At 36.3% G+C, this 17,391-nt stretch overlaps 1 protein-coding gene and 1 long non-coding RNA gene across 4 annotated transcripts in view; one reads left to right on the plus strand and one right to left on the minus strand.

Moving 5' to 3' along the window:
* LOC109083672 (echinoderm microtubule-associated protein-like 5) overlaps positions 1–17,391 on the plus strand; it is an 83,269-nt gene that overhangs the window by 32,791 nt on the left and 33,087 nt on the right. For 2 of the 3 annotated variants that reach the window (XR_006156878.1, XM_042742805.1), the window contains exons 5-12: positions 7,488–7,673; positions 9,491–9,626; positions 9,815–9,838; positions 10,080–10,281; positions 14,072–14,209; positions 15,920–16,176; positions 16,276–16,488; positions 16,578–16,745. Coding sequence is in view for 2 of the 3 variants with exons in the window: in XM_042742805.1 (XP_042598739.1) it covers positions 7,488–7,673; positions 9,491–9,626; positions 9,815–9,838; positions 10,080–10,281; positions 14,072–14,209; positions 15,920–16,176; positions 16,276–16,488; positions 16,578–16,745 (1,324 nt within the window). In the remaining variant the exon portion in view is untranslated. The remainder of the gene's footprint in view (positions 1–7,487; positions 7,674–9,490; positions 9,627–9,814; positions 9,839–10,079; positions 10,282–14,071; positions 14,210–15,919; positions 16,177–16,275; positions 16,489–16,577; positions 16,746–17,391) is intronic. The other variant, XM_042742806.1, reaches the window with a different exon arrangement.
* LOC109080889 lies at positions 1,596–5,189 on the minus strand. The gene is made up of 4 exons (XR_006156879.1): positions 4,519–5,189; positions 4,160–4,191; positions 3,191–3,359; positions 1,596–2,060 (listed from the first exon to the last, which is right to left on the minus strand). It is a non-coding gene; the product is annotated as an uncharacterized LOC109080889 (long non-coding RNA).

A 17,391-nucleotide genomic window follows, 5' to 3' on the forward strand; every position in this document is an offset into this window, starting at 1 on the left:
TAACTCATATTACTTTTATATCGTATTGCTGTCTATGTTATAGAACATTAAAAAAACAACAACAACAACAACAACAACAAAAAACATCCTGGCATCGTGAAACATTTAGATGATGTGAATGAAACTTCATAATGTTTCACTTGATTATACATTTAGTCAGGAATTATGATTTGGAAAAAGCCTAACTAGTAAAATGTGTACACGTTATGTGAAAACTAATACAAGTAGATTAATAAAAAAAAAAAAAAAGACTTACTAAATGATTTGCTGGATCAAGCCGCTTCATTCTTTTTTCTGAGGTAATCCAAAGCTTATTCCTCTTAGCACGTCTTCTTGAGGTGAATTATGTCTTATTCCTCTCAGCGCGAAGCAAACATTAAAATGTAAAAAAAACTTGAAGAACAGTCTCGCTGCTTTGTTTGCTGTCATGTGGGCGTTTACCCACCACACGCTCCACGTTGTCTATTGTAATATCAATAGTGCGCTCAGAATAAAGAATATATCTTTGGATTTGAGAATTTAGTCTTTGCAACTTCACAGATCTTCATATGGACCAAGAGCTTGTAACGCTCCAAAGAGAAAAGTAAAAATTTTAATTGCATCATATGACGCCTTTAAGGTACTAATATGCACCCTTTGGGGTAAATAAGGTACAAATGTGTACCTTTTGAAAGGGTACTGCACCAGTGACCGATTTTATACTTTTTTTCTGAGAGTGTACTGCGAACATTAAAAATAATCTAGTGACACATCTGGTGACAGAATATTTAAAATGTTTATTGTTGCACAATACCTACTACTACTACTACTACAGTGTATACTGTGTGGTTTTCAGTAAATGGAAACTTGTATTCCATTCCGACAATAGTCATATAGCTTGTGTGTGAGCTTTTGACAGATTTCCTGAGGTTTTTGTTCAGACCCTCCAGGCTGTTCCAAATCCACTTAACTGCATGCAAGTCTCATGATGAACCTGTGTGTTTGACAGGAGCAACCTGAGGCAGCCTGCTCAAAGAATCCCACTCACTGCCTCCCACCACACACAACATAATCACACCTTCACCCACAGGGCCCAACTAAACCACCATATTTACAACATGGCCATCACAACAGTGGTTTAGAAATCAGATATGTGACAGGAGCCGCACACTACACAATTAGATGTAACTAGATTAAGGTGTAGCGGGCCACCCTGGTTGTCTTGGTGACTTTAAGAAAATTACATTAAAATAAAACACTGTAAAACTTTTCACCGTAAAATTACAGTAAAATACTGGCAGCTGGGTTGCCAGCCACATACTGTATTTTTACAGAACTAGTACTGTAATCAGAATTTACAGTACTAATTCTGTAAACCGTTGTACTGTAAATTAACAGTAAAATACTGGCTCCTGGGTTGCCAGCCACATACTGTATTTTCCTAAATTAGTACCGTAAACAGCATTTACAGTACTGCACTGTAATTACAAAATACAGTATATACCACATAATTTTACGGTATTATACTGTTGTCTACAGCAAAAAAAACATATTTTTACAGGGAAAACATTATACTTTGAACTTTAAACTAGAAAATAGAAACCAACAACATTATCTGGGTTTTAAAACATTTATTTTAAAAGCAACGACCAGACACTTGCCTTATGTGAACACATTTGGATGAAATGCCAGCTGTTTTTTTTTTTTTAAACATTTAAAATGTTAGTTAAACACTTAACACTTTATAATATAGTAATCTTGTTAACCTTTAACAAATTTAAAGTTTTTTTTCCCAGAAATGTAAAGAGTCAAAAAATTAAAATAGAACAGCAAATTGGCTGAAATGGCAGTTGTATTTTATAAATGGAATTAACGATGCAGTAATCATATTTACTTTTAATGTACTTGCTGACAGGATCTAAACAAAGTTCCATTCAAAGTCTGCAAGTTTTTGCAGAAGTGAGGAAACCGGTGGGCTTACAGTGGTGTTCTTTTTTTGCACAACTTGGCCAGTTTTCTTTGAAGTCACTTTTCCTTTTTTTGCTTTCGATCCACGTTCAGGATTGATGTCAACAAAGCGTCTAAAAGGCAGAAAAGAAGAAAAAAAACACAATGAAATATTATAGACTGTGTATAGAGAGAAAGACAGAGAGAGAGAGAGAGAGAGAGAGAGGGGAGGTCTGTTTTAACGACTATTCACCCAACTTATTAACAATATAATCCCCTCATCAGGTACTGAATCAGGGCCCACCAGAGTATCAGTTGAAACATGTTTATGTAGAGCACACCTTGCCGAATCCAGTCCAAACCTTTGTGACTTCAATAATTTAACTAAATTTCAACCTAAGGTCCTTTGCACCATGACCTTGAGCCAAACACTAAGTTGTCCAAAAAACTTTTTCAGCAACACCGGTTGATTGCGCAAGCCCTTACAAGCTTTTACCAAATCACGGAAGTGACCTCCACGTCTGCGTTAGCGGTAGCATTCGCCGTTAGGCAATTGTTATATAATAAACTCCTGATGTACTTACAAACCTTCCAATCCCTCGTTTTATGAGTACAGAACCTATTTGTATTACTGTAGAAGTTTGGTACCATTCTGGTCATCATTATTAGTGGGGTAATTTACGAGACACAACTTTTGGATCAGTTAGCGCCTGCACTAAGCCATTCGGCTGGTATCTCTAAATAAGCTCTAATTTTAATATTGTTTAAACAAAGGAAAAAAGGCTTCTGGGGGGGTGTTTGGCTCAATGTCATGGTGAAAATGACCCTAGGTTGATTTTACTTCGAACCATCCCTTTAAATACCCTTATTTTACTAAGGCCTAAACCTGGCTTAAGCTAAGCGCTGTCTGCACTGCAAAAAATGCTTTTCTTTTTGTCTGGTTTCCAGTCCAAATATCTAAAAAATCTTAAATCAAGATGCATTTACTAGATACGTAAAATTAGATAAGATATAATGTCTTGTTTTCCAAGGGAATTAATCCAAATTAAGTGAGTTTTTTTTTTGAGACTAAAAACAAGACAAGAACACTAAGTAAGAAAAGCATGTTTTGCAGTGTGTGAAACCAGGTCCACATTGTTATTCCCAGTAATCAGCTGTACAAAACGTTTATGAAAAAATGAAGTCCTTAACAAATACTGTCAAGACAAAGGTTAGTGACAATTCAGTCTAAAATATATGAATGGCAAATATGCTAATGACTTACCTCTGAACAAACTCAAGGGTGCATGCTGCCTCTTCCTGGTACTGTAAATTGAAATTATAGAAGGAGGCAAACAACGCTGCCAGTCCGGTGATGAAGTTGGGCTGTGCTCCTTCACACACAACTTGACCCTCCAAACTCAACATCCAGCGCTGGTTGCTCAGAGATTGACCTGTAATAAAAATAAAAATAAAAAACAGAATGAAAAAGTAATAATAATAATTAAAATAACTAATGTGGGTTCCACTTTGGTTTTATGTAGTTGTCTATTCATAATTCTACATAACTGTTAAAAGAACTCTGAAACACCATTCACGGGATACACCATTTCATTCTGCCTTACTAGTGTTTTTGGGTAGGGTTCATCAATACAGTAATACTATAATTTAATTTATATGAGCAATTTCCTATTTAGAGGAATAGTTTTCCCTGGTTAAATGAAAGTAGTGTTAGAGTTAGTTAGCTGGACTTCACAACCACACAATTTTGCTGAACACAGTTGATTCTTCCATACATGTGTTGCCAATTAAAATCTGTTTTATATTTCTCATACCATCACCACTCTCTGCCTGAAAAAGTCATACGATATTGGAACAACACCCCAATGCAAAAAAAGACAAACAAAAATAATATTCTTTCTATCTTAAAAACAAATACCTACAATTTCCAACAACATTTCAGAAAGCACATTTCTTGACATGTACCAATATCACACACAAAAGCATCAATTCCTAACTGCTCAACAGATGTCTTTGAGGGCCTGTCTCTGTGATCCCTGAATATGTGAGCCTTGAAAGCAGTGAACTTTTTAAATGTTCTGGAGCAATCAGGAATACCACATTTGAAAACGTAATTTGGAACATGACTATGGATTTTCATGTGCTGGCAAAATGCTGACGATTCAAAAGAACAATCGCAGAACTGACACCATGGCATTTTTGCACGTGGACTAGACACTACTAAAGCACTTACTTTAGCACTGGATTGTCATCAGATTATAAAACCTGAAACGAAAAAAAAAAAACTAATAAAAAGCAGATCATCCAAATGACATGGTAAATGTTGTCTTTGTGAAATATGTTACTTGGTAAAGAGGCGGAACGAGTGATTTTTATTTTCGCGATTTTTATTTTATATATATATAAGCAGGTCATGCAAATGAAATGGTATGCTGCCTGTGTGAAATTTCGAAGTTAAGTTACTTGGTAACGTTAAAGAGGTGGAGTGTTTTTTTTTTTCGCGGTAGAAAACCACGTTCGCAAAATCAAACTATTCGTGTAAACAATGTAGAAATCCGAACGCAATAAATAAATAAAAATAGGTTGGCTTACCGTATCAGTCAGTTGAACACTCTTCTCAAGCTCTAAAATCCACTTTTGCTCACAGACGCATGACCGATTCTTCCTCCCGTCTTCATCAAGTTCATGAGACGTTAACCGTTTCTGCTGCGTCACAGGCAACTCATATTTGAAAGACGCACACAAAAGCTTACACGAAACGAAACTCACACAAACCAAAAAAATTCACAAAAACTCTTTAAATAGATCAAAGGAATAAATATTCGTCAGACCCGCTGGCACATCGAGTTTGCCTGAACTGTCAGTTGGCATCACCGTCTCATCTGAATTTGAGCGCGAATAAAATCAATCAATCCCACAATGCAATGCATTTACAGTCTGATACTGTATTACGAATTTATCGGGATGAAAACAGAAATGTGCTGTATATTTACAGCTGTTCTGTAAAAGATCCAGCCTAATACTGTATTATGGAAATACAGTACAATTCTGTAAGAAATTCGCTGTAAATTTACAGTAAAGGGTTACAGTGTAATTGTCTTGGTGACTTTAAGGCTGTTTGATTAGTCTAGATGTGCTGAATTCGGGGTGGCTTGCACACGCGGCTGTCCCCATAGAGCGGAAAGACGGGAGGAGGACGTGCCTCAGGATGAAAGCAGTCTGCCTCTAATGGAGTCTTGGCAGATGAATAGCACTGACTCATTTTGATTGTATTAAAGCCTTACTAGAGCACAGACCTGCAGAAACACAGGAGCCTGTGATTCACCGTGCCTCTGAATCTCCCTGACGTAATGCAGCCTGGCTGTCTGGAACTGTACCATCTACCCCAGTGTAAGGTTGCTAATGGACCAGCGACTGCTTTTTCATCTTTTCATTCTCTTTCAGCCAGCTTTTTGCCAGATGTCCTGGCTTTCATAAAAAAAAAAATCCTGCTAAATTTAACAAACTAAAAAAAATAAAAATAAATAAGTGGCAGCTGTGATTACCAGAAATTTCGCATAAAAATGCAGTAACAGTGTCTATATAATTAATATTTAATTTCAGTTCATAGTCGTGCATTTTAAAAGTAGACTTTGAAATACATTCCCGCCACTATTTTTGGCACAGGTTTTTTCTCACTATAGTCAGATTTATTCACAACGGTCAGAACTGCGGAATGTAAACTTGCAATTGTAAGAAAAAAGTCAGAACTGTGAGATTTTGTGGTGCCGATACATGGCGCAGTTGCACTTTGGGTGTCCGAGTTCAAATCCCACCTCATGGACCTTTACTGATCCCATTCCTCTCTCTCTCCCACTCTCTTCCTGTCAGATCTCCACTGTCCTATGAAGAAAAACACGCACACAAAAAAAGAATTGAGATTTCAACTTCAGAATTGTATGATATAAACTCACCATTTCATGTTATAAAGTCAGAATTGTGAAATAGAAACAAAAATTCTGAGAAATAAATTCAGAATTGCGAAACCTTATTTTTTTTTATTCAGTGGTGGAAACGGGCTTCCATAGTTATTCAGTATTACAGTTAATATATTTCAGACGTACTAAATTGCAACTTTACCATTACAAATTTAGAATTACTAATATATTTAAATACATTACATACAAGTTTCATAAAAATTACATTAAAGTGCATTTTAATTTAGAATAAATTCTAGGAAATAACTACATTTTGGCAGTACACTTTAACTATATTTCAAAGACAATAGAAGTAATTATAAAATGACATATAAAGATGTACCTAGTCACGTGGTCCCAAAAAGCACTCTAAAGTTTAGCTAACTGCATTTAATATGAATTCAAAATATAATACATTTGAAATGAACATGTAGTTAAGAGCCAGAAAACATTTAATTCAGTTTGCACTTAAGTGTATTCTGTTAAAATGTATTTTTTCCATAATAAGCATTCTTCTCAAAAGTATACTTATTTTTAACAAAAAAAAAGACTATATTCTACAGTATGTACTGTATTCATACAGTGTGCTTTATTAGTCCTCTGAAGCCCCACTGTCATAGTTAAAACATAATTTTTCATTTAATTTAAAATGACATTTCCTGTTCCATGGAAGGAACCTAGTTATATTGATGTGGAACATCATGACTAAATATATAATGACATAATTTTCAGTTTTTGGTGAACTATTCACAATGTGTGTAAAGAACCTAAATATTTAATATTAAATTTTATCACATTGGCAATATACAATTCAGAAATCTATGTCTTGTCTTTGACAGCTCAGGTTTTCTTACAGGAGGCTGCTGAGGACAAGGTTGAAATAGATGAAATAGAGCCTCATGAAATAGAGCTCCGAGGACACACACACACACACACAGCTGAATCAGAGTCAATGAGCCAATTATTATGCGCTGGCTGTGGGAGCTTTCTGGGTTTGTTCTGAACTGAGATAATGCCTGTGCATTTTAATGATGTGTTTAACGAGTGTTAGCATTAGTATGTTTGTGAGCTTGCGTGTGGGAGTGTTCTCAATGATCGCAAGGAAATTTATTGAGCTTGTGAACAGAAGCGCACCTTTATGTATGCTGCTGTGCTTTCGCAATATTAAGCTCAAGCTGTCACACTATTTATTCAGTAAGGCCTTTCAATAGGCTATTTGCTATAATAAATTAAGCAGGAAACAGCAATTGTCAGCTATACAAATCTTTACATGATATATTACTGCATGGACACTGAATTCCACAATAAATCAAAGAACCTTATGGATCATGTTTCAAACCTAAATTATGAGACCAAGGGCCAGATATACTTAACAGGGCAAATTATCATTCTAATAAAAGCACAGATGTGAGTGAAAAGTGTTATTACTGATCTATTGACAATGCGCAAATTAAAGATTACTAATGTTTGACTGCTCTTTTGATAGTAGTCTTTTTTACTGCCAAAAGTGGGTTTGCACTGGCACAAGCTGTCAATATTTCTGCCGCATGTATGTTTATGAAATTCACACGTTGTTGATTCATACTGACTCTCAATTGCCCTCAGTTTTGGAGTCTTTGTGGGAACGCTCTGACCCCTAAGCGTGGCGTGTTTGGGAAGACTGGAGACCTTCAGACTATCCTCTGTCTGGCCTGTGCGAAAGACGAGATCACATATTCAGGTGCCTTGAACGGAGACATCTATGTCTGGAAGGGAATCAGTTTAATCCGGACAGTTCAAGGGGCTCATGGGGTAAGTGAGGGAACGTTTTCCACAGTGTCACTAGAATGACCTCTGTCCCGAGTCACATAGATATCTGCTTACAGTGATTTATAAATTGAGTTTGATCTATAAATTGGCTCACCTATCATAAGAGTTTTGGGATAAATATTGCAAGATAATATAGCTTTATTACTCTGTCCTAATTTTGCTTTTGCCAATGTAATAATAGTCATGAATTTTTATTATTATGTACCAGTCTCTGAGGTCCCCTTATAATTGTTATCAAGATTTTTACATCAAAAAACATCATAATTTAGAAGTAATAGGCTATGTTCTGTCTTTGTTTTGACCCCCTCATTAAAATGCTCTGTTTGAATAGGGGTGGATCGTAGACTCAGAAGTTAATGCTCACTGCTGTGATTGGCTAACACTTGTGTATGTTTGATAGCGTACTGTACATCCTTCACAGATGGACGTGCTGTGTTTTAGGTTAAAAACACATAAATACTAAATATATCAAATGATCTATAATAAAAGACAAAACAATACTGACCACGTAATAAAAACAGTTACTCACGCTTGTGTGGTGCGATATAACTGTCGGATCTAATATAGTAGGGTGACCAAACGTGCCATTTTCCCAGGACATGTCCGGGCCAGGATTTCTATATTGCCTAAAATATCCAGGTTTTGGCTTTGGTTTCCTGTTTTCATACTTAATGGAGGTAATGATCGTTTGACCAATAACATGCAGACATTGTACGTAATCAATCAATCGTGGTGTGTGAGAAGGTGGGATCTACAGAGAATGGTCAAAGCGATGCAAATACGTGTACATTTTAGTGTTCGACTTGAAGTAGCACGGAGCATACCGATCGGTGTATGACATCAAAGTACCGTGAGAGCGATTCAAAAGCACAAGAAGCCATCTTCTCTCTAGCGCTCTCACGGTACTTTGTCATACAACAGTTGGTCTGTGCAATGCAAACAGAGCCAAAACGTTGTAATTTTAGGCAATATAGAAATCCTGGCCAGGACGTGTCCTGGGAAAATTGCACGTTTGGTCACCCTATAATATAGTCATAGTAGTTTTACTATGTAGCATCCTTTCATTTGGGGTAAGGAAAACTGGGGAGTGGCACTTTGCTTGAAGCTGACTGGTCAGTTTTCGGTTTGAGATCTCTAAACCAAAGCATAACCTGCCCCGGAGGAGCTTAGCTGTGGAGCCTAAGTTACTATGGTGATGAACACCACTAAAAGCCAAGCCACTTTCATGGAACTTAAAACCCAGGATTGGTGCAAACTAAACTGAAACTTACCTGGCTAGCCAGCTAAACCGGCTTCATGGTACAGGCCCCAGTGCTTGCCTCTCTTGTTATTAACACTATGTGAGTGAATCAGTGGGCGGGGCTAAACAGGCAGTAATCTAGAAGCAGGAATTGATCTTCTTCTGTGGAGGCGGTGCTTATCCACACCATTACATCATAGAGAAGAACATTCCAAAAGCTGCTGTTTTGGCAGACTGGCTTCAATATGAGCTGTTTTTAGACTAAGAAGAAAGTTCTGAGTTCTGAAACAGTCAAAAGATCATAGAAGCTATTTTTTAGCTGGGAAGAAGTAGTTTTTAATTCTACTAGTTACAGCATGTTTATGTAGTGCAATAAATTGTAATATTATCAAATTGGATTTTTTTTCATGATGTGGACCCTTTAAGATCTGCAACTCTTTTTCAACTTTATTTGACCCTTAGTGCCAGTTCTGTGGTTTAAGTTTGAGAGTTCAGATTCTCTGATTGTTTTAGTTGTCAAAGACGTTCAGCCTCTCAGAGCTCCTGTGTGTGTGTGTAGTCTGGTATTTTTAGCATGAATGCATGCGAAGAAGGCTTTGCCACGGGAGGCAGGGATGGGTGCATCCGGTTATGGGACCTGAACTTCAAACCCATCACCGTCATTGACCTCAGGGAAACAGACCAGGGATATAAGGGTGAGCTGCAGCCTCTACAAACTCTCAGAATGCATTACTCTACACTGACATTTATTTTGTTTAATCCATTAAGTTGCCACTTATCTTTTGTTGTTAAATACTCAGGATCCCACAATGCAAAAGGCTTTTGTCTCTAACGGAGCTGTATCTCTTTTCTTCTTTTACTTTTTTTTCCTCTGACTCATCAGTAGCTAGAGGTGAAAATTCAAGAGGTGCGTTGGTCAGAGTGGTCAGTGTTCTTTATGCAGGCTGTCCGCCCTGTGTTATATCCATAGCTCTTACCCCTGTTTGTCGCTGATCCCAGATGTCTATATGTATTATCAAGCACCCAAGCACCCTCTCCATCCTTGACAGTCTACAGTGTACATCCTTCAGTCTGTTTCGGGATCATGTCTGTTTGCTTCCACAGTCTCCTTCATTAGCTTCATTTGTTTATGTGGTTGATCTGTGCAGGCCTGTCAGTGCGTAGCGTGTGCTGGAGAGGGGATCACATTCTGGTGGGCACACAGGACAGTGAGATTTTTGAGGTGGTGGTGCACGATCGCACCAAGCCTTTCCTCATCATGCAGGGTCACTGTGAGGGTGAGCTGTGGGCCTTGGCGGTTCATCCTACCAAACCTCTTGCCATGACCGGCAGCGACGACCGCTCTGTTCGGTGAGAACAAACTACTGTAATACCACATGTGAATCACTTAGAATTACAAAAGATCTCTAATGGCTCAGTTGTTTTTCTAATATAGAAAGTGGAATAAAAGAAGATCCCTTGTGAAAAAGACATACTTTTAAAAACAGTACTCATTACTGAAGTAATGTACCTGGGACAGTACACTTAAGTGCAAACTACTTATTTCAATTAAATGAAAATGTATATATTTAAATTGGTATTAAATGCATTGAGCTGACTTAATCACATCTATTTGTGATTTTATAATTAATTCTGTTGGCCGACGGTGGGACAAAACAAAACAAAAGATTCTCCACCTGGCCCTCCTCCGGGGGAGGAAATGGTGTGTTCACCATCCACTGAAGAGCAGCTCCCTCCATCTCTGGGTCACCCGTCTCAGGGCCTCTTGCTCTTCCGCTTACCGCCAGGTTTGCCGTGGACCTGGACCATAGACTGTAAAAAAAAAGAAAAGATGGACGACGCGTCTCCTATTCCTTCCACTATAGAAAAGTGAAACCAAAGCATCTCAGTATGGCCGCTGCCATCTTGAGTAAATGACGTCATTTGGAGCCAAAGTCTGTGCAGTAGAGATTCGTTTGGAGCCAGAGTCTGCGCAGTAGTGCTGAGACTTGCTACTGCCAATACAAAGCAGGAGACATAGAAGGGACAATACAAGCCAAAACAAGAACAAAAAACCACCCAACAAGCAAATCTATCGCCAAGACATATGTACTGCTGCTGCTCCGAAGAGCCATGTGAACTGCATGTATTTCTATCTATGTGAGCCTTGGCTACCACGCCGACCGGCCTAACAATAGTGGCCTATGGCTATGTGAGCCTTGGCCACAACTCCAACTAGATTAACAATAGTAGCATATGACTATGTGTGCCTGGGCTACCACGCCGACTGGCTTAACTCTAATTAGATGTGCACTATGTGTATTGTTAATTAAAAATGAAGAAATGGATATACATTGAAATCTGATAGATAAGACCCCAGCACCCACCTAAGCAAATATCATAATTTAGTCATTTGATAACTGATAGGGATGTGACGAGATCTCGTGGCACAAGTGACGATATCCTTGCAAAACAACTTGCAGTGTTTACATTAGAGCTACACGATTAATCCTTTAAAGAACGCGATCTTGATTCAAACACACACGCAGTCTTATTCTTGAATGACAACGATTCAGTTATGTCCATTATGACTGTTTCACATCGTGACAATCAGTGGAGCTTGAGAAGCATGTTTTTTGCTGCCCATGTTAATGAATCATTCATGCTGATGCTGATCCAGAAAGAGCAACACAAACAGTCTTTTCAACCATACATCATTATTTCTGTGTTACAGACATTTAAATAAAATAAGTACTGGGATAAATGTTTATAGTTTGGGTATAAACACTTATTCTCTACAATAGCGATCAAAATGAAAGTATCCTAACACTTGTAAGTAATGTAACGCTTATCCTCTTCCACCAGTAGGTGGCGACAACTGTCTGTTTAAAAAAAGTATTTGTCATTGAATCATTCATTCAGGAGATTCCAACTGTGAAACATGGCTTTATGAATTGAGACACTGACTTCTTCACTGATTTTTTTTTTTTTTTTTTACAAAATTAACAAATAAATATATAAAAATACAAAAAAAATGAACATTTTGTCAGAACCACCAGTAAATTATGTTATTTTGTTTAGTTTTCTAATCTATTTTTCTTCAGAATCGTGAGAGAATTGTGATCTCCAATTTATATATAAAAAAACATGATTCTCAATTTATCCAGAACAATTCATCCATAATCTACAAGCTCTATTATACATGCATATAATTAATTAAAAAAAATAATAACAAAAGAATTTTACTTTCAAAAAGTACAAGTTGATTTCAAAATACACCTAATTTTTTTTTTGCAATTTGTGTTTTTCAGTTGAATTAAAGATATATTTCGATATATTTCATCACTGAGGATTTCTTTTTAAAAGTCTAAAAATCTCATTTCGTTCTCGTGAACCCAGTCTCGTCTTGTGGGTTAAGTGTCTCGTCACACCCCTAATAACTGCTGTTACTTTCTCCACTTCCTCAGTCCCAGAGGCAGTGTAACAGCTCATTAATTCATGTTCGTGCAATGATGAGACGGACAAAGTTAGGTGATGCATGCCATTTTACTCTTTCATGCAGATAGAGTTACAGCGCACAAAAACCCCTGGGTGGACTGACCTGAATTAACTGAAATAAAAGCAGAATATAATTGTTCTTTCTCCGTATTCTGAACTACACAGCACAGCAAGAGCAAATTTCTCCGAACTACACTACCCATAATTCATTTCACTCGGGACTATAAAAGGCGTAGATAGTGATCTTCAGCGATAATTCCTATTTCTCTTCTCTCCCAACACTGTCATTGATATGACTGTGATAAGCACGTGCTTCTGATGCTGCGTGCAGCTGAAATCAACCACACACTCATTCTTAATGAAAAACATCGACCTTAGAAATAATGAACGTAAACATCGAGATAACGGTGATGTATATGGCGAACCCCTGTTGAAATGCATACACAATATGCTTTCATGTCCGTTACTAGCGGTGTGTCATCAAAACGATTAAATATGCTCTAAACAGAGTTTTGCTCCAGCTGTATAAACAAGGATGCTAAATGCTGCTGCCAATACGCTTACTATTTCACTCCTGCATGTAATGCAAACTGCTAACATGACACTTAGTCTAAACTTGATTATGGTTGCTAATTTTTTAATTAAATTAGACAGACCACACAATACACACAGCGATATGGATTAGAAGAGCATTCACTTATCTTCAACGTTGATTTCGCTGTTTCTGAAGCAAGCTGCAAACTGCTACAGCAAGCACTAGTCATATATTTGAATGTTGAGCAGAGAGCTTATTGGCTACCAATACAGGTGAGAACCAATCAGCTGTGCTATGTGATAATGATATCTTTAGGTCCGATTGAATTAGACCTATTGGACTGCGCCATCTAGAGTTTCATGCCAGAACTCTGTATTTCAAATCTATTAACGTATTTACTGACAAATTGTTTGAGACCTAGTAATATAAAATTATAATTAAACTTTAGTGGGAGTAGTATTTAATGCGCACAATGCACATTTCTTAACATTAAGCCTAAAATGTGTTTTAATATCACTATTGATGAGGATGGATTGTATCATCTTTGAATAATATTGGTCTTTAAATGCAAGATTTTCAAAGTGTACCTGCATTATACTCGCAATAGTTCCACTTCAGCACAATCAAATATACTTCAGTATATCGTTAGTTGGACTTCAGCACTACTTCCACACAATTAAAGTCAGTTAAGTACAAAATTAGCCGTTCCACTTTAGTAGACTTTAAGTATACCAGTTTAATATACTAAAAGTACAATTACAGGGTATTTTTATTAAGAAAATAAATATATACATTTATTTGTAGTTTACTTAGCATAAAATAAATGTATTTTAAATACATTTTAGCACATTATTTATTTTTCACTAAGGCACATTTGTTTTTCACAAGGGATTACTTATGCAGTTCCGTTTATATATGCTAGTGGCATGGAAAATTTACAGTAATTGACATTACACACTTCATGTGTCATGAGCTGTAATGAAACCTCCGAGCAATAGAGTTTTCATCAGTGAGTGTATTAACCTCAGATTAGATGAAGGCTATTAAGAACATGAACTTTAATATTCAGTGCACTAATTTGTGTATCTTTATGGGTTATTACTTCCTCTTTTTCTTTTTGAATCGGAGGATCTGGAGTCTTGTAGATCATGCGCTAATAGCACGCTGCAACATGGAGGAGCCTATACGCTGTGCTGCTGTTAGTACGGACGGAATCCACCTCGCTCTGGGCATGAAAGATGGATCCTTCACAGTGCTGAGAGTCAGGTGATGCACTCAGGCAAAACACAGCAGAACAGATTGTCTAGAGCAGGGACACTTGTCAAATTTAGCCTACCACAAGCTTATCAAAACTGCTTCACTTCTTATTAATATTTGAAAACTGCTTGCCATGTGCAGCAAACAATATGGAGGAAAAATACAAAACCAGTTTGAAACTTTGTCCTTTTATGACAGGCAGTGTTATTTTAATGTTATTTATTTATAATAAATACTATATATATTATATTATAGTATATATATATATACAGATGGTAGACAACCAAAATGGCCGCCGCAGGTCAAACTACTTAAATGCAAATCAAACGCGTGTTAAATTCATTCATGAAACTACTGCCAGGTGGCGCAAAGGGACGGATTGCGAACTGAATGTAATTGTAAAATGAGATAAAAGGAGGAGGTAAAACAACAATAACATTATGATATAACATTGTACCATCTTTAAAAACCATAAAAAAATGTACAGTGAGTTAATTTCAAAATGTAGGATAGTCTTAGGCTACAGTCTACTCATCAAAAAATAAAAGAAGACCTTTACACAAAGGATCTTATGCTTGCTATTGTTATTAAACAGTCATTAAATATAAGGCCTATATACTGTATGTATATATATATATATATATATATATATATATATATATATATATATATATATATATATATATATATATATATATATATTATAGTATTTATTAATACTTTGATGATTAAATACTATAATATTGTATTTGTAATTTAATTTTAGTTTTTTTATGGGCATCATTTATTTATGGACTTAAATATTCACTAAATTAAAAAAAAATGTGATATTTAGGCAAAATAAGAAAAATGTACACATCTTCATTCTGTTCAAAAGTTTTCAACCCCCAGCTTTTAATGAATGGCTTTTCCTTCTGGAGCATCAGTGAGCATTTGAACCTTCTGTAATAGTTGCATGTGAGTCCCTCAGTTGTCCTCAGTGTGAAAAGATGGATCTCAAAATAATACAGTCATTGTTGGAATGGGTTCAAATACATAAAAATGCTGCAAAACCAAAGAATTTGTGGGACCTGAAGGATTTTTCTGAAGAACAGTAGGCAGTTTAACTGGGGACTCATTAACAACTATCACTAAACACACACACAAACACACACAAACACACACAAACACAGCTGTGGATCATTCAGGTAACAACACAGTATTAAGAATCCAGTGTATGTAAACTTTTGAAAGGTGTCATTTTTATAAATTCAACTATTATTTTCTCTTTTAGACTATATGTAAATATCTTTTATGTGAAATATCTTATTTAGGGCAGTACTATATAAAAAAATAGCATGCATTTTGTATGATCCCTCTCATTTTTTTTGTAAAATAATGAACATTTTGCAGATTATGAAAGGGGGATGTAAACTTTTGACTTCAACTGTAAAAACTAAAAGGCAATTATTGTTTTGATGATTACGGTGATTTAAATATGAGGCTGGTCTAAGACAGTTGGTTACTATTTGTTGGTTACTCCACATTTTTAAAAACAATCAAGTATTCACCAACATCAAGCATCTATTACTGTTACCAGATAATTTTACTCAAAGGCCCCTGGTCACTCTGCACTTTCTAAAAGTGCCCCCTGAGCTATGCAGTTTGAGTATCCCTGGTCCAAAGCAATCTAAAATAAGCAAAATATGCAAATTTGTTAGACATGTACTCATTTTGCAGGGACATGACGGAGGTTGTCCACATTAAGGACCGTAAAGAGGCTATCCATGAGCTGAAGTACTCCCCTGACGGAGCGCACCTAGCCGTGGGCTCTAATGATAACTCTGTGGACATCTACGGCGTTGTGCAGCGATACAAGAAGGTGGGCGAATGCGTGGGCTCCAGTAGCTTCATCACACACATGGATTGGTCCACTGACAGCAAGTATCTACAGACCAATGATGGCAACGGTCGGCGGCTCTTCTACAGGATGCCCAGTAAGAGCTCTGTACTCTCTTAGAATTATGTATTGCTAGTATTTATGCCTCGGATTGGATAAGATCATTTCAACTGATTTTGGTATTGTTTGTGTTTAGGTGGTAAGGAAGTGACCAACAGGGAAGAACTGAAGCTTGTCCAGTGGTCCTCATGGACTTGTGTCCTCGGGCCAGAGGTGAACGGGATCTGGCCTAAATACTCTGATATCAATGACATCAACTCTGTAGATGCCAACTTCAATAGTCAAGTTTTAGTTACAGCAGACGATTATGGATTAGTTAAATTATTTCGGTACCCATGTGTAAGAAAAGGTTGGTCCTCTTTTTTCTCTTGGTCTCATTTTTGTTAATGACATCATATCATTATTTGCTTACCCAGTTTGTCTTTTTTACATCTCTAGGTGCTAAGTTTAAAAAATATTTAGGACACTCAGCACACATAACCAATGTCAGATGGTCACATGATTATCAGTGGGTGATTACTATTGGTGGAGCCGATCATTCAGTGTTCCAGTGGAAGTTTGTCCCTGAAAGGAAGTCAAAAGAAACTCTTCATATAGCTCCTCAAGGTGTGAATCAATGTATCTATCTGTCTATCTATCTCTCTCTCTCTATCTATCTGTCTGTCTACCTATCTGCCTGTCTGTCAAGTATAGTATACAAGTATAAAAATAAATAAGATAATGTATTATTGAAACAAAATGCAACTTTAAGGACACTTTTAAAAAGTGTGCATTGTAATGTAATTGTCAAATTAAAAGTTTTACCTTAAAGTACATTATATTTATGTACATAAATCTTTGTTTATAATAATCTTTTGTCGTTCTTTAAAAAAGTACACTGTATTGTTATTCAATATTACATTTATAATTAATATATTTTAAATGTACCGAATCGCGACTTTAAATGTGTAGTTACAAATATATTTAAATGCATGACATAAAACTTTTATTAGAAATTACATTAAAGTAATGCTTGTCAATAAATTTTTCAGTACACTGTTACCATATTTTAAAGACAATAAAAGTAATTATGAAATATAAAGATGTACCTAAGTCCTACTTGGGACAAAAAAAAGCACTCTATTGTCTTTAAGTTCATATAAATTGAATACATTTTCATTTAATTGCATGTAACATGCAGTTAACTGTCAGAAAACATTACATTCAGTTCGCACTTAAGTATATAATTCTGTAATAAGTACTTTTTTAAAAG

This window comes from Cyprinus carpio, chromosome B17 (assembly GCF_018340385.1).
Source record: "Cyprinus carpio isolate SPL01 chromosome B17, ASM1834038v1, whole genome shotgun sequence".
Lineage (NCBI taxonomy): Eukaryota > Metazoa > Chordata > Actinopteri > Cypriniformes > Cyprinidae > Cyprinus > Cyprinus carpio.